Below are 24,215 nucleotides of genomic sequence, written 5' to 3'. Positions count from 1 at the left end.
GCACATGTACCCTAAAACTTAAAGTATTATAATAATAATAATAATAATAATAATAATAATAATAATAATAATAAACAAAAAAAGAAACATAAAAAAAGTCAGAATGATGAAAGAAATTCAAAAGAAAATAATGCAGAGAATTAAGGTCAAAATATGCACGCAAACTCCAGAATTTCATTTCAGCAGGAAACCAAGTAAGGCTAAATGCTAATCTTCTTTCTGCTGGGTAATTAGCAAAATATCCTGTGGACTGTGCATGTTATTTTCTAGAGTTACTCAATCTTTTTAGCTTACCCTTTGGTGTTCCCAGGAGTGATAATCCAAACATCTCACAATCAGTATGGCACTGCACCAACCAATCACTGTGGAAGCTAGCATGAAACAACCAGTACAATAGTACTGCTATGTGTTGGCTAAATAGCAGCCCTACATGTTTCCAAGAGATAGAGGATGTAGTTCTGTGCTCTGTGCCAGGCCTTCTGGCTAGCAAATAACTGAAAAGATGCTGTGTTAACATCACTCCACCTTGACCTCATAAGATTTTCAGAGGGGAAAAAGGCAATATGATTGACTGTAGCCCTGTAATAGCCAGCTATCTAATCTATTCAGATGCAGATTAGTCATTCCGTGAAGAATAATTCCCACTGGAATGAGGAGGGGATAAAGTCTTCCTAGAGGTAAATTATTTTTCCAATCCTAAATGGGAATGTGCATCTGTACTTGTAGAACCTGTGAACGGTACCTGTAACAGCTGAAAACCACATGTTTTTGCTCTAGGGAGATAGTAATTTATCTCCAGTAACAAGGGACAAGCCTCCCCTAAAGCTTCTAATGGAATAAGCAGACTGGCAAGCTACCAGTCAGCTGCTGAGAATCCCTGAAAAGTTAAGTTGTCTCCACACTATAAAGCACAGATTAGCTCAAACAGGTACTGAATTACTAAAAGACAGGAAAAGATGAGCACAAGGTCTTTTGGCAAATTTTCCAATGACAACAGCTCTTTCAATATGCACACACATTATGAAAGAGAAGAGACAGAAGAGGCCTGTAATTCTTCAGCAACCACAGCTGAGCCCACCTCAGCACCCAGGGTTAATGTGGTAGTCACCATTGTGGCTCGCTAAATATGTTCTCAATGGGGACAAAAGGATGTCACATACTCTACCATCTAAAATAATGCCCTCTGAGTCCCCTCTCACTCACCATTTTAGATTCCGCTTATTCTTTTTGGCCAGTCCAAGAGCACACGTGTTCCTGTTTATCTTCTTGGAAACATCTTTTACAAACTCTTTATTGGCTTCTTTCTTGGGCTGGACAGGTTGACATTGAGAAGCCTGCAAAAAAAAAAAAAAAAAAAGGTGGGTGGGGGGGCAGGAGAAGAAGGAGGCAAGAAAATGAAGAAAACCACAAATTACCTAAAAGGTGGCTCTCATAGGAAAGTCCTGACCCACATAAGTTGGTTGGGTGTTCCCAGGAGTGATAATCCAAACATCTCACAACCAGTATGGCACTGGGCCAACCAATTACAGTGGAAGCTAGCATCAAACAACCAGTGCAGTAGTACTGGTATGTGTTGGCTAACTAGCAGCCCTACGTGTTTCCAAGAGATACAGGATGTAGTTCTGTGCTCTATGCCAGGCCTACTAGCTGGCCCATAACTGAAAAGATGCTGTGTTAACATCATACTCCACTTTGACCTCATAAGATTTTCAGAGTGGAAAAAAGGCAGTATGATTGACTTTGCTGTCTGGGTGTGCCTCTTCAGGATATACCTCTAACACTACATACTACCTATGATATAGCTATCCCATCTCACTAAGTGGCATTTATTTAACTCAGGGCTTTGGGGAGTTCCACACAGACTCTAATCCTGACTAACACTATTAAACAGTAGGAAAGATCATGGGACTGTTAATAATGTCACTAAAAATACACTTAAAGTTATGTCTTTAAAATGAAACAAACAGGCCAGTCACAGTGGCTCTTGCCTGCAGTCCCAGCACTTTGAGATGCCATGGTGGGAGGATCACTTGAGCCCAGGAGTTCAAGACCAGCCTGGGCAACATAGGGAGACCCTGTCACTACAAAATAATAATAGTAAAAAAAAAGCTCAGTGTGGTGGCACATGCCTATGGTCCCAGCTACTTGGGGGGAATGAGGTAAGAGGATCGCTTGAGTCCAGGAGGTTGAGACTACAGTGAGCTTCAACCACACTACTGTACTCCAGACTGAGTAACAGAGCAAGACCCTGTCTCAAAAAAGTTTTAAAAATTAAAAAATTAAATGACACAAATGAACCTAATTATATTTCAAATAAGTACCATAACTACATTAAAGGAAAAAAGAAAGCAGAAGAAAAGATCAGAAATAACCAATCCAAGTCACTTATAAATAGTATTTGACTACCACCTTCAAAGTATACATCCTCAATTAGGATAGGTCTGCAGGGGGTTTTAGATATTGCTAATAAACCTGGAACTCTTTTTAGTAGGTTTGTTTATTATAGTGGTTTGGATGAAGCCATTTTAAAACTCTTTTAGCTGTATTACAGTATTAAGTAAAGGTGTTGATGTTCTTGAGAGCCAGGATTCTCATTATAGAACATACAAATAAAGATTAGTGAATCCAAGAAAGAATTTTATGTATTGAAATTGAAGCTGCACGAATTCATGATTTCCTAAATAGGTATATGTGTGTACATATACTAAATGCCCACATCAAAAAGCTAGAAAGATCTCAAATAGACAACCTAACATCATGACTAAAAGAACTGGAGAACCAAGAGCAAACAAACCCCAAAGCTGGCAAAAGACAAGAAGTAATCAAAATTCAAGTGGAAGTAAAGGAGAGAGAGACACAAAAAAACCTTTAAAAAAATCAACGAATCCAGGAGCTGGCTTTTTGAAAAAAAATTAATAAAACAGACAGACTGTTAGCTAGACTAATAAGAAAAGAGAGAAGAATAAAATAGACACAGTCAGAAATAAGGGGGATATCACCACTGACCCCACAGAAATACAAACAACCATCAGAGAATACTATAAACACCTCTATGCACATAAACTAGAAAATCTAGAAGAAATGGATAAATTCCTGGACACATACACCCTCCCAAGACTGAACCAGTTATACACATATATTTGTATATACAGACAAATGTATAAGTACACATTTGTATATATAAAAATACAGATATTTCCTAGCCCTGTCTGCAGAATGGGCAGAAAAAGCAGACACCCTAATAGTACATCTAGCATCAAGATCTTGGTATCTAATATCACTCCCCACTAAAGGGAACCAGAACTCTGGAGAAATGATTGACTCCAGGGCTTGGACAAAGGAGACATAAGATGAGTCTGGAACATCTTTTTAAGCTGGAAAGAAAATGCTCAAAAAATTATGAGCATGTCACAAGGACACGGTAGTGAGATTGAAGGCACTCCTAACTGGCCAAAGATGGGGCAATTTGAGCACCAAAATAAAGTATAATAATGAACAGTAAACCTCTGGAAAATATGAATTCATGAGTCCATACTGATAATAAACAGTGGAGAAGGGAAGGCTCATGCTTGTAGAGTATGTCCTACAGATTCCTTACTAGTTGCAAGAGAAAAAAGATAAACAATAATGATACAGTATAAAAACCAGGCAACATCTTGACCAAGTGATCAAAATTAACATCATCAATGAAAGACAGACATCCTGTGCCTCCAGATATGATACTTTGAGAAGGATAGCAAGAACATCACCTACACAGTATCCTAGCCAAGAATGTATCAATCTAGTCACAAGCAAACATTAGACAAAAACAAAATGAGGACGTTTTCTATTTTACAAAGTGGGGAGTTGGGTGGGACTGTATCCTCAAAAATGGCAACGTCATTAAAAAAAAGGCTATGGAAATGTTCCAGATTAAGAGGCTAAAAAGACAAGTAAATACAATATATGATCCTAGCCTGGATCCTTTACTGGAGGGGAAAACGTGCTATAAAGGTTGTTATAAGTTCAACTGACAAAATTGGAATATAGATGACTGATTACACAAAACTGCTATATCAATGTAAATTTAGAAAATTGATAAGTGTATTGTGGTTATATAAGACAATTTCCCTATTCTTAGGAAATACACACTGTACTTAGGAGTAAAGGGAGCATGACATATACAAGCAAATGAGAAAGCACGTGGGACAAAATGTCAACAATAAGTAATCTAGTAAAGGGTATACTGGTGTTCTTTGTACAATTTTAATTTTTGCAACACTTCATAAATTTGAAGTTATTTCCCAATTAAATGTAGAAAAAAAAAAGTATGTCTTTGTATCATCAGATCATAATAAACAACTACAGTCCAATAGGAAATTCTTAGGACCTCAAGTCATCTACCTCTGCTTTTCAAAGAGCTTGGCACAGTCACCATTTTAACTTCACCTAAAGTTTTGCAAACTCCTTATATGTACAATCAAGATTCAGAATGGGAAAAGAGGCACATTCATGGCAAGAAAGAGGTGGAGATCATAATTCCCAGGATGAAACTCTCTACTTGCCATATATGCAGGTACAAAGCACTGATATTTTCAAGTTTAAGCTCAAGGGGACCTTTACTTGTACTTCCCCATAATTCTTTCACTATAAAATAGGAAAATAGAAGTGAAGGTTGGGTGTGGTGGCTCACACCTACAATCGCAGCACTTTGGGAGGTTGAGGCAGGAGGATTGCTTGAGCCTAGGAGTTCAAGACCAGCCTGAGCAATACGGCAAAATCCCATCTCTACAAAAAGAATACATAAATTAGCTGGGTATGGTGGCAAGCACCTGTAGTCCCAGCTATTCAGGAGGCTGAGGCTGCAGTGAGCTGTGATCATGCTAGCTTGGGCAGAAGAGCAAGACTTTATCTCAAAAAAATAAATAAAATAACGTATATAAATAAAAATAAATGAAAGTCCTACTTACACAAAACCATTTAGGCAAACATGGATATAGGCCCTATCTCCTTGTCTACTGGCTTAGCACCAGTTCTTAAATATCACAAGTCCTTCCCATGCTAGAAATGATAAGGGAGAGGAAAAGAAAAACTCACAGCAGATTAACTAATTAAAACAGATTAACTCTTTTTGGCAGGCCAGGATCTCACTGTGGCAAATGTTGAGAAGAACACAGGGATGAAGACATGGAGACCTAATAATACTGACTGTAAGAAGCAAATTATCATATAGGGAACCTCCAAAACCCAGAGAGAAAGGAGCCCTCAACTGTCAAATAGATGAGCTCAGATATCTGCAGTAATGTCCAACCCTAGGAATGGCTTAGGTACATTGTAATGATGGAACTGTCTCTGGAAGGCACCAAAGACCATTCAAGGTAACCAAGGTAAATCTTCAGAACTTGAGTGCAAATGGTAAATGGGATTTCTGAGCAGCTAGAGAGCTAGAAGCAGAGACTCTGCTCAGGGATCCCTTGCTCCCCTGCCCCTTAACCCCATGGGGATATGGCCAAACGGATGCTCAATTCAGCTGGAGAATCAGGAGGGTCCTAGATACCTGCATGGATTTCCCATTGTTGATACAGTTAATGTATATCTGTTCTTTGTGAATGGTAAGATAAACTCATGAAAAAAGGGACTGAGACGTCACAAGAAAGTTTCTCATGCGCTGTGATACTTTACTGCTGTGATCTGAATATTTGTGTCCCTTTGAAATTCATTATGTTGAAACCTAATCTCCAATGTGATACTATTAAGAAATAGGCCTTTTGAGAAGTGGTTAAGTCATGAGAGCACAGCCCTTGTGAATGGGATTAGTGCCCTTATAAAAGAGGCCCGAGGAAGCTTGTTTGCCTCTTCCACCACATGAGGGCACAGGCAAAAGATGTCATCCATGAGGAATGGGCCCTCACCAGATACCAAATCTGCCAGCACCTTGATCTTGGACTTTTCAGCCTCCAGAACTGTGAGCAATAACTTTCTGTTGTTTTTAAGTTACCCAGTCTAAGGTGTTTTGTGATAATTGCCCACATGGACTAAGACACTTTCCTTTCACAGTGTCACTGTACTCCCATCAGGGACTTGGAGGGGCCAAGGGAAGTTACACTAAGATAGGCTGCATCTGCTCCTGATTTGTGGCTACCTTATTTCAGCCAAATTCTGTACCCATGGTTAAATAAGTCAGGAAATTAATCTAACCGTACAAGTGTGTGTGTGGGAAGGGGCTCTTTCTACCAATTGATAGTAAATCTGAAATTATGCAGAAAGCTGTAACTTAAAAAACCATGTTGTAATCTGTATAGGGAAGAGATTGTATTTGCAGAAAGGTGACCATACAGAAACTAAAGAGCAGGGAGCTAAAGGAAAGAACTTTATCAATGCTTATCCAATTATGCCCAAGGGAGTAAAACACTATTTAGTAGATACAAGTATTCTGGTAGCTACATAAGTATACTACATAATGCAGGGCAAGAATAGTTCACCAGGATTATCTATAGCCTAGATAACACAGACTTCAAAACCAACATTGGTGAAGTCCTCATCTATAAAGAAGAGATTATAGTATTTACCTCATAGGATTACATGAGGATTAAGTGAGCTGATGCAGGATAACATGCTTAGCATAGTGCCTGACACATGGTAAGCACCCAGTAGATGTATCAGTTATTACTATTTTCTAAGACAAAGATTGCCTTTGGCCTGATTCTATATTCGATTAACAACATTCTATTAATTCTGATTTTTACTGGTACCTTAATAATACCAGAAGGGAGGTTACTTGAGAGAATTCTAGCCCAAATTGAATTTCTAGATCTTCATAAAGACTGGATCATGGAACTATGGTTCAACAGTTCTGTATATCTGGAGGCAGTTTTGATTATCACTATGACTGGGCTGCTGGTGGAATTTAATGCCTGAGGACCAGGGGTGCTAGTTGAGATCAGTCCTACACAACAGAAAAATTGTCCTGCTCAGAATGTCCATAATGTGTGAATTGATAAGCACTGCATTAGACTACAATGATTCCACCAAAATACTTACCTCGAAGGCCTGGGCAGTCACCTCTGGACTTTATCTAAATGCAAAATTCCATAGTTTTCATAGCTATCTGCAATTTCATATCTGATAATCACTGTCTGCTGCTTCCAGAGAACTCCACCAATTGCTCCAGATGGTAGGTGCCAGGAACAGAGCCCCTGCAGTTTCTGAAACTGGGTCATTGGTCCCAAATAAAATTTGCTGTCAACATTCCAGAGAGGGTCTGGTAAAGCGGAAAGGTCCCTCAAGAAACAGCATGTCTAAGCCTTACGCAAAACCATAGCAAAGAATTGGACGAGCATACTCACGTTAGTGAGATCTTCAAAAGCTGATCTCTTTTTGAGTGCTCCCTGAAGTGAAGATGGAGACTCCTGAAGTGAAGATGGAGATATCTTCGTTTGGCAATTCTCCCCTGTCTAAAAAAGTAAAAGAGGTAAATGAGTATATCCAATTGTGAAGAGTCTCTTCAGGGACTTTGGGTCCTCTTTAGGGCTCAGGGGAACTCCAGAATCTCAAAGTAACTGAGGATGCATATAATAAACCCAAATAAACTATAACAAAAGGAAATTCTGGCACTCAGAGCTGTTTATTAAGTCCCTAAAGGTGGTAGACATTGATAATGGGGTAAGTCTATGAAGAGGCAAGATGACCTTCAGTGTAACTCACAAAATGAGCAAAATATAGCTCAGTAAAGCTCATTTCTCCTCTTACTTCTCTCATACTTACAGTTATCCTATCCAAGGTAGACCACTACCACCCCTACCATTCCTAGTCATTCCTTTAATATAGATGTTTCAGGTAGATCAGTTTAATAATTTAACAAATATCTAAGTGTCCCTTATGTTAAGCAACTTTTTCAGGTAGATCAGTTTAATAATTTAACAAATATCTAAGGGTCTCTTATGTTAAGCAGCTTTTAAAACAGCAGTCCCTAACCTTTTTAGCACCAGGGACCGGTTTCATGGAAGACAAATTTTCCACGGACACTGGGGTTGTCTGGTTTTGGGATGATTCAAGCACAATACATTTATTGTGCACATTTATTATTACATTGTAACATATAACAAAATAATTATACAACTCACCATAATGTAGAATCAGTGGGAGCCCTGAGCTTGTTTTCCTGCAACTAGATAGTCCCATCTGGGGGAAATGGGAGACAGTGACAGATCATAAGGCATTAGATTCTCATAAGGAGTGCACAACCTTGATCCCTCGCATGCGCAGTTCACAATAGGGTTCATGCTTCTATGAGAATCTAATGCCACTGCTGATCTGACAGGAGGTGGAGCTCAGGAAGTAATATGAGTGATGGGGAGTGGCTATAAATACAGATGAAGCTTTGCTCACTCACTGCTCACCTCCTGCTGTACAGTTGGGTTCCTAACAGGCCACAGACTAGTACTGGTCCATGGCCCAGGGGTTGGGGACCCGTTTTAAAAGACATTACCAGTAAGGATAACAGCACACACATCTAGATACTGCTCCAGGATCAGCTCTTTACTAACTGTTGACCTTGGACAAGTCACTTAATCTCTAATCCTCAATTTTCTTATCAGTAAAGCTGGATAACTTGCCTTACAGTCCTTGAAGATTAAATAAGACAATACATGTTTTCTAAAAGTTCGTATGAACTGTAAATGGGCAGAAATAGTATTTAAAATAATGTAGTCTGATATGACTGTAAACCTCACAAGGAAAATTTTATATTAAAAACAAAGTTTAGTAATCCAGATTAATCTCTGATTGTTAGTATATATAAAGGAGGGGCCGGGGAAGGGAAGGGGGATGAATATTTTGAAGCAGAAGGGGCTTTTTTTCCCACATATTCTGTATCTGTGCTTGCCTTACCCCATTCCCAAATGAGTAAGACCATCTCTATAGGGTTAGAGGTTAGGGCAAATCACACTATAGGAGTCTTCTACCCCCTAACAGCTTTATGTGGTAAAAATCTCCTAAGTCTCAGACTGCCCTTATGAAATTCTGAGAACAAATCTGCCCTACCTGTATCAGAGAGTTGTTATAATGTGAAGCAGGACACTGGGATCAGACCATTTGCTCTGTTCTTCAGCTGTACCATTAACACTTAATACATGGCACAGTGAGTTACCAGAATTGGATTCATGACACAATAAACCAATCCAGCACAGACAGCAATCTTAAAAGAGCTGGGGCCGCACGCGGCGGCGGCTCATGCCTGTAATCCCAGCACTTTGGCTGAGGCGGATGGATCTTGAGGTCAAGTGATTGAGACCATTCTGGCCAACACGGGGAAACCCCGTCTCTACTAAAAATACAAAAATTAGCTGAGCGCGGTGGCGCATGCCTGTAGTCCCAGCACTTTGCGAGGCTGAGGCGGATGGATCATGAGGTCAAGTGATTGAGACCATGCTGGCCAACACGGGGAAACCCCGTCTCTACTAAAAATACAAAAATTAGCTGGGCACGGTGGCGCATGCCTGTAGTTCCAGCTACTCAGAAGGCTGAGGCAGGAGAATTGCTTGAACCTGGGAGGCAGAGGTTGCAGTGAGCCGAGATCGTGTCACTGCACTCCAGCCTGGTGACAGAGCAAGACTCCGTCTCAAAAAAACAAACAAACAACAACAACAACAAAAAACAAAAAACAAAACAAAAAAAAACGAGCTGAGGGCCAGGCACAGTGGCTCAGGCCTGTAATCCCAATCCCAGCACTTTGGGAGGCCGAGGCGGGTGGATCACGAGGTCAGGAGTTCAAGACCACCCTGGCCAAGATGGTGAAACCCCGTCTCTACTAAAAATACAAAAATAAGACGGGCATGGTGGCAGGCGCCTGTAATCCCAGCTACTCAGGACGCTGAGGCAGGGAATTGCTTAAACCCGGGAGGCGGAGGTTGCAGTGAGCCGAGATCGTGCCACTGCACACCAGCCTGGGTGACTGAGCGAGACTCCATCGCAAAACAAAACAAAACAAACCAAGCTGAGAAGAATTACTTCCATTTTGTAATTGATTAAGCCAAGACATAAGTAAGCTATTAGTCTTTCATCTAGCTGATGATAAATAATCCTACTAGAAATTAGCCAAAAATGAAACATTATTTTCTCAGAAATTAGCTAAGAAATAAACTGTTATCCAATTCCTATTTAATATTACTGGTAGAAATAATTGACCCCAAATAAAATTATAGCTGAAACTGAACTCAATAAAACTTAATTTGCAAAATGTACTCCAAGAAAGTTGGTTTTGGAAAAATAATTGCCACTAAAGAAAAGTTATAATGGCAGAACACTAATCCGAAAATTTGATGTCGACAAAAATCTGATCAATATATCAAATCTTTCACGAAAAATTTACATAGGAAAAAATTTGGCACCTCCGTGAAAATCATTTTAGTAAAATAAACAAGATTAGAAAATGTTTATCTGTGCTCAGAGAAAACCAATCAAGGAAATTAAATTCACCTAATGATGTTTTGCTCCAGGAAATACTCTCTTGATGCCAATTCATCAGTGCTAGTATAATTCTGATTAAAATATGTATGATGATGAAGACAGAATATCCTAAGGTTAGAACATCAAACTATCAATAAAGTCAAAACAGCAGAGTCAAAATATACCCATTCTTCAAATTTAATAGCTATAAAAAGCATAATAATATATGTGCTGATATAATCTTCATACTCTCCCCAGAATATACCAAACAGTCTTTCAGCAAGGTGCTTGGAGCTTCTCAGAGAAAGTAAGAATATAGACATGATCATTAATGAGGACTGAGTGTTGTTCAGTTTTGAGGGTTATGGAGGGTGGCCTTCATCTGAGCCCTGCATTTATGGGAAAGAAGAGTCCATACTTTCTCCCCGAGTTCTAATTTGCTGGCATTCTCCAACTACAAGGGCTGCCACCCCTCCCCACTTTCTCAGGTTAAACCAGACATATTTCAAAAGACTCACAGGTGAGAATAGGTACTGAGCCAACACAGGAAGAGACTACCAAAGATATTGTTGGGAAAGACAGCTTGCTCTAACCTTTTCAGATGGGTCATGATGACTGGGCACAATTTTGCTGGACTGAGATTTCTTAGGCACAGGTTTGGAGCTCTGGGGTGGTAGTGGCAGTAGCATCTCTTAGATTCAGCTGCGTCTTGTCCAAGACAGGGCTGCAATCAGAAAGAGGCTCTTTAACACCATTCACCAGAAACACCATAAATTCTCTGAAAATTCTTGAGAAAACCCAGTCTATCTATAGCATCCCTAGGAGAAAACAGACTTTGATGTTGGGCAGATCTGGATTCAAATCTTGGTTTTATCACAATTAACCTCAGGCAAGTGACTGACTTAAAATCTCTGGGCTTCAGTTACCTCATCTGTAAAATGGAGATAAGTATACCTACCTCTGCAGGGTGTTGTTCAAATTAAATGAGACACTTTATGTAAAAAGCCAAGCACAGTGCCTACCATCCTCTGTGAACGCTGGGATGTTGTCTAGCCCCTAGTTTAGGCCTAGCAACACTGGGGACAAATTACATAGGAGTTTTGCATTGAAAACAATGAAGAACATGACAGCTCATATAGTATGGAGGCAAGCTGGTAGAGCCAATGTTCTTTAAAAGGCATGGGGTCCTGGCAAAGCAACTATGACCCTACAGAGAAAACAATAACTGCACACACATGTATTCGTGATAGGCCAGGCAGCGTTCAAAGGCTGTGTTCAATCAGAAGAAACTGTAATCCAGTTCCAGACACCTGGAAGGAACAAAAAATTCAAAAGATGAGATTATAGCAAAATAAACTAACTTATTAAAAAATCATTTGACATAAGAACTTGATGTTGGATTTCCCAGCCTCCAGAACTGTGAGAACTAAATGCCACCCAGTCCATGGCACTTTATAGCAGCGCAAACTAAGTGCTATAGAAACATAATGGAAAGTCAGTAATCTTGTTGGGGACAGGGGCTGGAGGAAGGCTTCACAAAGGAAGTAACATGTGATCAGGACTTAAAATGACAAACAGGTTCCCAAGTTGACTGGGAGGTTTCCAGGCAAAGAAAGCCTGAGCCCAGGCAGAGGCATGAACATACAGAGTTCAGGGATGTCTTAGTTGTCTGGAGTAGGGAGCATAAATAACATGCTGGGGAGGGGTTAGAATGAGGCTGAAAAGCTAGGCTGGGGCCAGGCTGGTAAGAAAAGGAAACAGAAAAGTCTGCAGCTTGAGGGGAAAGTTTAAGAAAGGAGAAAGGCTGATTTGGGTTTCGCTTTGGATGGAGAAGGATGAAACATTTTGTAGGTGAGGAAAAGCCAGTATAAGTATATGCATTCACATATGTTACCAAGGTTGATTCTCACAACAAAACCATGAGGCTAAGCAAGGCAGGTACAATTCTATTTTACAGTCTCAGATGAAGTAAGTAACTTACTACCCGGGACAAACTATTAAGGGGCATAGGCTGCCCAGCTTTTTCCAGGGCAATTTCTAAAATACCATGACGTCTCTTTGATCACACTCAAAAACATTCCAAAACAGTGAAAGGTCATAGTATGAGGAGGTAGAATGAGCACAGGTCTTGGAGTTTGAATAACTGGACTTCTAAGCCAGCCAACTTAGCATTTCTGAGCCTCAGTTTCCTCATTTTCAAAACAGCTATAATACCACTTACTTGCAGAGGACTTGTGTGGCTCAAATGCAAATTTACATGTACGAAACCTGATGCATGGCAGGCATTTAATAAATACTGCCTTACTCCCCTCTTCTTCTATCAAATCCAAACCTATATTCCATCTCATTCCTCAAACCTCAGCCAAGCAGCAATAAAGCTAAATTGGGTGCACCCACCCTTAACTGCACTGTATGAAAATCACTTACTCCACTATTATTATTTACACCTAATAAATTTTTTTTTATGGATGACCAAAGACTCACACTCTGAAACCTTTACCTTTTAAAAGGAAAAAGAAATACGGAGTCCACAGGCTAGCAAACTCTCAGCTGGTAACATACAGGTTAACTAAATCTCAGAGAAAATAGGTTATTTAAATGATGGTCATATACCCCATTTATTATCCTGAACACTAATCATTTGCACTGAAGGACAGATGCACTGACTTAGGTAAACTAATTTTCCCAGGGGGAAGGGGAGGAGAGGGGATTGACACTATCAAAAAGATCCTTTCATAAAAGGACACTCTCTGAGGAACGCTCTCAACTTCTGCCACCTACAGAACCCTGAGCCTTGGGCAGGAAAATTAGAATCCTTTCCCCTTTTCAGACTTTCCATGTCCCCTACATACACACTGGCAAGTGTTGCAGACTCCATTGGACCTCCCAGGGCTGGTGCTGAAACCAATACAGGGGCAGCAGGGCTAAGCTGATCAAAACAGTCTACAAGAAGTAGTAGCAACTTCATTTTTTATATAAAGGCAGGTTACAGACAGCAAGGCTCTGGGGAGAGAACACAGCATTGTGTCAATAAAACAGCACTGGGCTGGGAAGGATGTCTAAGGTCTAGTTTTGGCCCTGCTCTTAGTTGGCTGGGTGACACTGGGCAAGTCCCTTTCCCTCTCTGGGACCCAGTTTTCCCACCCAATAAAACGAAGCGGTGGAACCTCTTCGCTATTCAATGTGGTCAATGGACAAGCAATATTAGCATCACCTGGAAATTTGTTAGCAATTTAAAACCTCAGGCCCCAAACTAGACCTATCAAATCAAAATCTGCAAATTAACGATATTCCCAGGTGATTTCTATGCACGTTAAGATTTAGGCGCCGCTGTTCTAGGGTCCCCTCTACCTCTGATCTTCTACGATTCTAAGCGTAGCAGAGGGTGGTGAGAAAGCCAAAGCTGAAGGTGGTTGCCGGTGGGAACAGAAAAGAGCCAGTGAAGATAAAAGGTTAACAATAGAGTGAGGATACGTGTGTCCATCCTCCCTTCATATCCTTCAACCTGTAGCTCAAAAGACATGCTGCAAGTAGCATTTTATGACTTAAATATGTCTGATCCCTCTGCACTTGTAGATGAAATTAATCCTGCACACTTTCACTTGTGAAAAGACGTTTTGTAAAAGTACTCTGATTCAGGCACGTGTACTAATTGCTCCATCTAAAAGCTGGGACCCAGTCTCGTTTGCTTTGCCATCTCACTCCTTAACAAACACTCCCCCTGCCCAACCTTGTACAGGGCTCACTCCACAGGCTGCTGATCGAGAGGAGATTGAAAAGTTTCCTTACAGGAACGCCGCACATCCCAGCAACAGAATTCAGCAAGGGGCTGGAGTGACGCCCAAGGACCCACTGGCAGGCAACAGAGCCGGACGCTGGAGCCAGCAGTACTTGCCCAAAGGCGCCTACCTCACACCGAGATTGAGGACAGACAGCAAAGACCATCGATGCACCCCTAGACCAGGAGAGGCCAAGGAAATGAACGGAGCTCCTTACTATAGCGACTCGAGTCCGTCTCAACCTGACTCCTGCGCCCCTCCACCAGCCCAGTTGGGATTTTGAAAACTACAGCCGTCATGAAGTGCAGTGGTGATTGGCCAGCAGAGGACCAATCAGCGTGCACAGCTGCGACACGCGAAAGCCTAACAGGAAGGGGTGGAGCTGGGTATTTTAAAATCCAACTCTGCCTCTGAAGGACCTCGCGGTAGGGTATTGTTTCTAGTATAATTGGTTGGACCAGGCTGGGCTGACACGCAGGGAGTATTGGGTCTCTTTAAAGACGCTTTTTTGGCCAGGCGCGGTGGCCCACTCCTGTACTCCCAGCTCTCTGGGAGAGCAAGTTGGGGCGCATCGCTTGAGCACAGGAGTTGGAGATGAGCCTGGGCAACATGAAAAAACCCCGTCTCTACAAAAGATACAAAAATTAGTTGGGGCGTAGTGGTGCGTACCTATAGTCCCAGCCACTTGGAAGGCTGAGGTGGTAAGATCACTTGAGCCCGGGAAGTTGCAGTGAGCAATGATTGTTCCACTGCTCTCCAGCCTGGGTGACAGACTGAGACCCTGTCTCAAAAAAATAAAATAAAAGACGTGTTTTCATTTAAATAATCTTGCCAGAGGATGGGAAGAGCAGAGCAGCTGTATGATGCAGGTATGGGCCTATTAAAACATTAATATTAATAACCCCTTATAGAGTCAAGCATTAACTCCTGCAGGCTTCACAAATAGCCTTGTGGAGGAAGCAAGGCAGAAGTTACTGCCCCATTTTATGAATGAGCACCCGAAGTGCAGAGAGCTAATAGTAGTTAAGTTAATTCAGCACGTGCTACCCACTATAAAATTTTTTATTGCTTTAAATCCTGTCCAAAAACAAGATACTTGTATTATTGCCATTTTACAGATGACAAAATTGTAGTTTGCTAATAGCTCAATATCTCATTCATTTCATTCATACATTAGTTCAATTGTTTAACAAATATTTATTGATCACCTGCTTTGTGCCAGGAACTAGAATACATACGTGTATATGTATACATATGTATACATTATATAATAGATATATAATATATAATATATATATATTATATATATATGATCCCAGGCCCTCTTCTCTTTTTAATCTCCCTAGGTTATCTCATCCAGATACATGACTTTAAATATCATCTAAAAGCTGGCCCTAAACTCCAGGTTCATGAATCCAAATTACTACTCCACATCTCCACTTGGATGTCTAATAGACACCTCAAATTCAGTATGTTCACAATAGAACTTTGAATTGTCAAGGCCCTCCCCAAACCTGATCCTTTTCTCAGTATCCCCCCTTTCAGAAATTGATACCACATCAAACTTGTTATTGAAGCCAGAAAGCTGGGTATCGTCTATGATTCTAACTTTTTTCCATCACCTTTGTTGATTTGACCTCAAAATATATCTATATCCATCAATGTCTCTCCATCTTCACTGCCACCTAGGCTCTCATTTGGCTCACTGTCAAGAGCCTCAAAGCTGTTTTTCCCGTTTCCAAAATTTACCTTTCTCTGATACAAATACAACACAACAACGAGAGCAATCTTTTTACAAAAGAAAAATGGTATAATGTCCCTCCCTTCTTCAGTAATTTCCCACAGAATTTAAAATAAAAATCCTAACTACCTACCCTGGTCTACAAGGTCCTGCCTACCTCATCAACCTCACTTCATAAACTGCATTTCGCATTCCCTGCTCTCCAACCATAATAGTCTTCTTTCAAATATTTGAATTTACCAAACTCTCTCTACCTCGTATTTTTGTACAAGATGTTCCCACAGCCTGGAACATTCTTACCTCTGTTTTTAAAATTGCAAGTTTTTTCTCAAGGATCAAGTCTCAGCTTAAATGGCCCCTCTTCAGAGAGGCCTTCTCTGCCCATGTTATTTAAAGGAGGATTCTTCTCCCACTCCATTATACTCAGCCCCTTAACTTTTTAAGGAATAATACTGCAATTTGTAATTTTTAATTTCTCAAGAATGCAAGGTTCATAAAGAGTAGGACCATACATGTTATGCTCTATCTCCACTGATAAGCATTAACAAAAGCTCACATTTATAAATTATTTACTATATGTTCGAAACTGTTCTAACATTCACAAAAATCCTGTGAGGTATTAATATCCCCATTTGCAGATGAGGATCCTGAGACATGGAAAAGTTTAGTAACTTTCCCAAGATCACACAGCTAATAAGTGATCAGACTGGAATTTAAACACAAGTAGTCTGATTCCAGAGGACAAACATAACCACCACCCCATATCTGCCTCCTTGATAGATGACTGAAAAATATTTGTTCACTAAGTAAATGAGCATCTTCTTGTAAAGGTCATCATTATAGACAAGTATCCCACTGGGATGCACATAAAAGAAATGTAGCATTAACACAAGTCACCATAAGTCTTTAGTCATGAGAGGAAAAGGTCTAGCCACCAAAACAACAGCAATACAAAAATCACAAAAGAAGCAATTTCATTTCTCCTATTTTTTCCTAGCTTTTCACATCATCAACAACAAAAACTTACTGAGTAAAAGTTGTGATTTTTCCAAAAATTTTTAAACATATTTTTCCCTTAGCTGGCATACCTCCAGTTGACTTAAACTTTTCTTTGGGTACCATCCAGAGAGGACACTGAGAAAAGAGAAGACAGCCCTTTGACTCCACAATTTGTCAATATTTCACTCGTCCCAGGTATACAACATTCTCATAAACTCTCCTTTCTCCTCCCTATGCCTCTGTATTAAAGTGTAATAGAAAAGATCTATTATAATCTACCTTACTTTTACATGAAAGTGTATTACAGATGGATCCAAGATTTGAATTTAAAATGGAACCATGAAAATACCAAACTATAAAAGAATATTTTTATAATTTTGCAGAAGGAAAAAAAACTTTCAAAACAAGATGATAAATTGTTAGTAGCTAAAAATTTTAAAATTTATGTTTGGCACAACAAACAGCAAAGCAAGGTTAAAAGACCTAACAACAAACTGGCAAAAGAAAAAAAAGACGACACCAATGACAATACTTTCCAAAATGTAGAACAAGCTCTCTAGATTCCTCCTCTCTGGGCAGGACATCTCCAAAAGAAAGGCAGCAGCCCCAGTCATGGGCTTATAGATAAAACTCCCATCTCCCTGGGACAGAGCACCTGAGGGAAATGGCAGCTGTGGGCACAGCTTCAGCAGACTTAAACGTTCCTGCCTGCTGACTCTGAAGTGAGCAGCGGATCTCCCAGCACAGCACTCGAGCTCTGATGAGGGACAGACTGCCTCCTCAAATGGGTCCCTGACCCCCTTGCCCCCTGACTTGGAGACATCTCCCAGCAGGGGTCGACAGACACCTCATACAGGAGAGCTCTGGCTGGCATCTGGTCGGTGCCCCTCTGGGACGAAGCTTTCAGAGGAAACAGGCAGCAATCTTTTCTTTTCTGCAGCCTCTGCTGGTGATATCCAAGCAAACAGGGTCTGGAGTGGAACTCCAGCAAACTCCAGCAGACCTGCAGCAGAAGGGCCTGACTGTTAGAAGGGAAACTAACAAACAGAAAGGAATAGTGTCAACATCAACAAAAAGGACGTCCACACAGAAACCCCATCCAAAGGTCACCAACATCAAAAACCAAAGGTAGATAAATCCACGAAGATGAGGAAAAACCAGCGCAAAAAGGCTGAAAATTCCAAAAACCAGAATGCCTCTTCTCCTGCAAAGGATCACAGCTCCTCGCCAGCAAGGGAACAAACTGGACGGAGAATGAGTTTGATGATTTGACAGAAGTAGGCTTCAGAAGGTGGGCAATAACAAACTCCTCCGAGCTAAAGGAACATGTTCTAACCCAATGCAAGGAAGCTAAGAACCTTGATAAAAGGTTACAGGAACTGCTAACTAGAATAACCAGTTTAGAGAAGAACATAAATGACCTGATGGGGCTGAAAAACACAGCATGAGAACTTCGTGAAGCATGCACAAGTATCAGTAGCCAAATCAATCAAGTAGAATAAAGGATATCAGAGATTGAAGATCACCTTAATGAAATAAAGTGTGAAAACAAGATTAGAGAAAAAAGAAAGAAATGGAATGAACAAAACCTCCAGGAAATATGGGACTATGTGAAAAGATGAAACCTACATTTGATTCGTGCACCTGAAAGTGACAGGGAGAATGGAACCAAGATGGAAAACACTCTTCAGGATATTATTCAAGAGAACTTCCCCAACCTAGCAAGACAGGCCAACATTAAAATTCAGGAAATACAGAGAACACCACAAAGATACTCCTTGAGAAAAGCAACCCCAAGACACATAATCATCAGATTTGCCAAGGTTGAAATGAAGGAAAAAATGTTAAGGGCAGCCAGAGAAAGGTCGGGTTACCCACAAAGAGAAGCCCATGAGACTAACAGCAGATCTCTCTGCAGAAACCCTATAGGCCAGAAAAGAGTGAGGGCCAATATTCAACATTCTTGAAGAAAATGATTTTCAACCCAGAATTTCATATCCAGCCAAACTAAGCTTCATAAGCAAAGGAGAAATAAAATCCTTTACAGACAAGCAAATGCTGAGAGATTTTTGTCACCACCAGGCCTGCCATACAAGAGCTCCTGAAGGAAGCACTAAATATGGAAAGGAAAAATCAGTACCAGCCACTGCAAAAATATACCAAATTGTAAAGAACATCAACGCTATGAAGAAACCACATTAACTAGCAGGCAAAATAACCAGCTAGCATCATAATGACAGGATCAAATTCACACATAACAATAACCTTAAATGTAAATGGGCTAAATGCCCCAATTAAAAGACACAGATTGGCAAATTGGATAAAGAGTCAAGACTCATCGGTGTGCTGTATTTAGGAAACCCATCACATGTGCAGAGACACACATAGGCTCAAAATAAAGGGATGGAGGAATATTTACCAAGCAAATTAAAAGCAAAAAAAGCAGGAGTTGCAAACCTAGTCTCTGATAAAACAGACTTTAAACCAACAAAGATCAAAAAAGACAAAGAAGGGCATTACATAATGGTAAAGGGATCAGTGCAACAAGCAGAGCTAACTATCCTAAATATATAAGCATCTAATACAGGAGCACCCAGATTCATAAAGCAAGTTCTTAGAAACCTACAGAGACTTAGACTCCCACACAATAATAGTGGGAGACTTTAACACCCCACTGTTAATATTAGGCAAATCAACGAGAGAGAAAATTAACAAGGATATTCAGGACTTGAACTCAGCTCTGGACCAAGTGGACCTAATAGACATCTACAGAACTCTCCACCCCAAATCAATAGAATATACATTCTTCTCAGCACCACATTGCACTTATTCTAAGATTGACCACATAATTGGAAGTAAAACACTCCTCAGCAAATGCAAAAGAATGGAAATCATAACAAACAGTCTGTCAGACCACAGTGCACTCAAATTAGTACTCAAGATTAAGAAACTCACTCAAAACCACACAACTACATGGAAACTGAACACCCTGCTCCTGAATGACTACTGGGTAAATAACAAAATTAAGGCAGAAATAAATAAGTTCTTTGAAACCAATGAGAACAAAGACACAACGTACCAGAATCTCTGGGACACAGCTAAAGCAGTGTTTAGAGGGAAATTTATAGCACTAAATGCCCACAAGAGAAAGCAGGAAAGATCTAAAATCAACACCCTAACATCACAATTAAAAGAACTAGAGAAGCGAGAGCAAACAAATTCAAAAGCTAGCAGAAGACAAGAAATAACTAAGATCAGAGCAGAACTGAAGGAGATAGACATATGAAAAACCCTTCAAAAAATCGAAGAATACAGAAGCTGGTTTTTTGAAAAGATTAACAAAATAGATAAACTGTTAGCCAGACTAATAAAGAAGAAAATAGAGAAGAACCAAATAGACACAATAAAAAACATTAAAGGGAATATCACCACTGATCCCACGAAAGCACAAACTACCATCAGAGAATACTATAAACACCTCTATGCAAATAAACTAGAAAATCTAGAAGAAATGGATACATTCCTGGACATGTACACCCTCCCAAGACTAAACTAGGAAGAAATCGAATCCCTGAATAGACCAACAACAAGTTCTGAAATTGAAGCAGTAACTAATAGACTACCAACCAAAAAAAGCCCAGGACCAGACGGATTCACAGCTGCATTCTACCAGAGGTGCAAAGAGGAGCTGGCACCATTCCTTCTGAAACTATTCCAAACAATAGAAAAAGAGGTACTCCTCCATAACTCATTTTATGAGTTCAGCATCATCCTGATAACAAAACCTGGCAGAGACAGAACAAGAAAAGAAAATTTCAGGCCAATATCCCTGACGAACATTGATGCAAAAATCCTCAATAAAATACTGGCAAACCAAATGCAGCAGCACATCAGAAAGCTTATCCACCACAATCAAGTTGGCTTCATCCCTGGGAGGCAAGGATGGTTCACATCAACATACGCAAATCAATAAACGTAATCCATCACATAAACAGAACCAATGACAAAAATCACATGATTATCTCAATAGATGCAGAAAAGGTCTTCGATAAAATTCAACACATCTTCATGCTAAAAACCCTCAATAAACTAAGTACTGATGGAATGTATCTCAAAATAATAAGAGCTATTTATGACAAACCCACAGCCAATATCATACTGAATGAGCAAAAGCTGGAAACATTCCCTTTGAAAACTGGCACAAGACAAGGATGCCCTCTCTCACCACTCCTATTCAGCATAGTATTGGAAGTTCTGGCCAGGGCAATCGGGCAAGAGAAAGAAATAAAGGGTATTCAAATAGGAAGAGAGGAAATCAAATTGTCTCTGTTTGCAGATGACATGACTGTATCTTTAGAAAACCCCATCGTCTCAGCCCAAAATCTCCTTAAGCTGTTAAGCAACTTCAGCAAAGTCAGAGGATACAGAATCAATGTGCAAAAATCACAAGCATTCCTATACACCAATAAGAGACAAACAGAGAGCCAAATCATGAGTGATCTCCCATTCACAATTGCTACAAAGAGAATAAAATCCCTAGGAATGCAACTTACAAGAGATTTGAAGGACCTCTTCAAGGAGAACTACAAACCACTGCCTAAGGAAAAAAGAGAGGACACAAACAAACAGAAAAACATTCCATGCTCATGGATAGGAAGAATCAATATCATAAAAATGGCCATACTGCCCAAAGTAATTTATAGATTCAATGCTATCCTCATCAAGTTACCATCGACTTTCTTCACAGAATTAGAAAAAACTACTTTAAATTTCATATGAAAACAAAAAAGAGCCCGGATAACCAAGACAATCCTAAGCCAAAAGAACAAAGCTGGAGGCATCATGCTACCTGACTTCAAACTATACTACAAGGCTACAGTAACCAAAACAACATGGTACTGGTAGCAAAACAGATATATAGACCAATAAAACAGAACAGAGGCCTCAGAAATAATGCCACACATCTACAACCATCTGATCTTTGACAAACCTGACAAAAACAAGCAATGGGGAAAGGATTCCCCATTTAATAAATGGTGTTGGGAAAACTGGCTAGCCATATGCAGAAAACTGAAACTGGACTCCTTCCTTATGCCTTATACAAAAATTAACTCAAGATGGATTAAAGACTTAAACGTAAGACCTAAAACCATAAAAACCCCAGACGAAAACCTAGGCAATACCATTCAGGACACAGGCATGGGCAAAGACTTCATGACTAAAACACCAAAAGCAATGGCAACAAAAGCCAAAATTGACAAATTGGATCTAATTAAACTAAAGAGCTTCTGCACAGCAAAATAAACTATCATAAGAGTGAAAAGGCAACCCACAGAATGGGAGAAAATTTTTGCAATCTATCCATCTGACAAAGGGCTAATATCCAGAATCTACAAAGAATTTAAACAAATTTACAAGAAAAATACAAACAACCCCATCAAAAAATGAGCAAAGGATATGAACAGACACTTCTCAAAAGAAGACATTAATGTGGCCAACAAACATATGAAAAAAAGCTCATCATCACTGGCCATCAGAGAAATGCAAATCAAAACCACAATGAGATACCATCTCATGCCAGTTAGAATGGCGATCATTAAAAAGTCAGGAAACAGATGCTGCAGAGGATGTGGAGAAATAGGAACGCTTTTACACTTGGTGGGAGTGTAAATTAGTTCAACCATTGTGGAAGACAGTGTGGCAATTCCTCAAGGACCTAGAACCAGAAATACCATTTGATTCAGCAATCCTATCACTGGGTATATACCCAAAGGATTATAAATCATTCTAATATAAAGACACATGCACACGTATGTTTATTGCAGCACTATTCACAATAGCAAAGACTTGGAACCAACCCAAATGCCCATCAATGATATACTGGATAAAGAAAATGTGGCACATATACACCATGGAATACTATACAGCCATAAAAACGGATGAGTTCATGTCCTTTGCAGGGACATGGATGAAGCTGGAAACCATCATTCTAGGCAAACTAACACAGGAACAGCAAACCAAACACCACATATTCTCACTCATAACTGGGAGTTGAAAAATGAGAACACATGGACACAGTGAGGGAAACATCACACACTGGGGTCAGGGGGAGGAATAGCATTAGGAGAAATACCTAATATAGATGATGGGTTGATGAATGCAGCAAACCACCATGGCACATGCATACCTATGTAACAAGCCTGCACCATCTGCACATGTATCCTAGAACTTAAAGTGTAAGAAAAAATGTACAATGAAAACTCTATGATCAATAAAATAGATGAACTTCCCATCAAAAAAATGGTAAGAAAATGAACAATTAGAAAAGAAATACAAATGACCAATAACTATGAAAATATGTTCAATTTCACTAAAAATAAATGCAGATTAAAATAATAGATTATTTTTGTTTAGGACACTGACAAAGGTTTAATATATTGATAATAACTTCTGTTGATGGGGGAGTGGGTAAACAGTCATTTGTATTCACTGTCGATGCAAATAAAAACTGCCATAAACTTTGGGAGGGTTATTTGAAAATATCTGTTGGATTTCAAATGTTTGAACCCTTTTACCCAGAGATTCTACTTCTATTAATCTTTACTACAAAAATGCTTAGTTTCAGAAATAAGACTGAAAATTTCCCAAATCTGGGAGAGATATAAATCTAGACTGAAGATGCTAAGCAAATCGTAAACAGGATAAACCCAAAGTAATTAACATAATAAACACATCATAAAACTTCTGAAACTTAACAACACAGAAAAAAACTTTGAAGGCAGCAAGAGGGGAATGAAATATTTCTAATAGAAGTAAAAATTTCTGAATAACAGTAGATTTCTCATTAGAAACTGTGCAGCCCAGAAGGAGATGACACAATATTTTCCAAAAACTAAAAGAAAACAGCTCTAAACTCAGAATTCAATATCCAGGGAAAATATCCTTCAAGAGTGAAGGGAAAAATGGCCAGGCGCGGTGGCTCATGCCTGTAATCCCAGCACTTTGGGAGGCAAGGCGGGCGGATCACGAGGTCAGGAGATGGAGACCATCCTGGCTAACACGGTGAAACCCCGTCTCTACTAAAAATACAAAAAATTAGCCAGGCGTGGTGGCGGACGCCTGTAGTCCCAGCTACTCAGGAGGCTGAGGCAGGAGAATGGTGTGAACCGGGAGGCGGAGGTTGCAGTGAGCCGAGATTGTGCCACTGCCCTCCAGCCTGGGCGACAGAGCGAGACTCTGTCTCGAAAAAAAAAAAAAAAAAAAAAAAAACA

General features: G+C 39.9%; 1 protein-coding gene across 5 annotated transcripts in view; it reads right to left on the bottom strand.

The window, feature by feature from the left end:
* The window catches only part of CCNB3 (cyclin B3), a 99,609-nt gene that overhangs the window by 62,970 nt on the left and 12,424 nt on the right, over positions 1-24,215 (bottom strand). For 2 of the 5 annotated variants that reach the window (XM_032756349.1, XM_058441561.1), the window contains exons 2-5: positions 11,661-11,735; positions 11,019-11,149; positions 7,326-7,433; positions 1,204-1,334 (exon numbers count right to left, since the gene is read on the bottom strand). In XM_032756349.1, the coding sequence (XP_032612240.1) occupies positions 1,204-1,334; positions 7,326-7,433; positions 11,019-11,114 (335 nt within the window). In that variant the 5' untranslated portion in view covers positions 11,115-11,149; positions 11,661-11,735. Of the gene's footprint in view, positions 1-1,203; positions 1,335-7,325; positions 7,434-11,018; positions 11,150-11,660; positions 11,736-13,277; positions 13,368-14,214; positions 14,248-14,873; positions 14,902-24,215 lie in introns of those variants that run through there. The other 3 variants (XM_058441562.1, XM_058441563.1, XM_058441564.1) reach the window with 3 other exon arrangements.

Source organism: Hylobates moloch, unplaced genomic scaffold, assembly GCF_009828535.3.
Source record: "Hylobates moloch isolate HMO894 unplaced genomic scaffold, HMol_V3 SCAFFOLD_7, whole genome shotgun sequence".
Taxonomy (NCBI): domain Eukaryota; kingdom Metazoa; phylum Chordata; class Mammalia; order Primates; family Hylobatidae; genus Hylobates; species Hylobates moloch.
The sequence above is the reverse complement of the archived record's forward strand: the minus strand, read 5'-3'. Positions and strand labels throughout refer to the sequence as shown.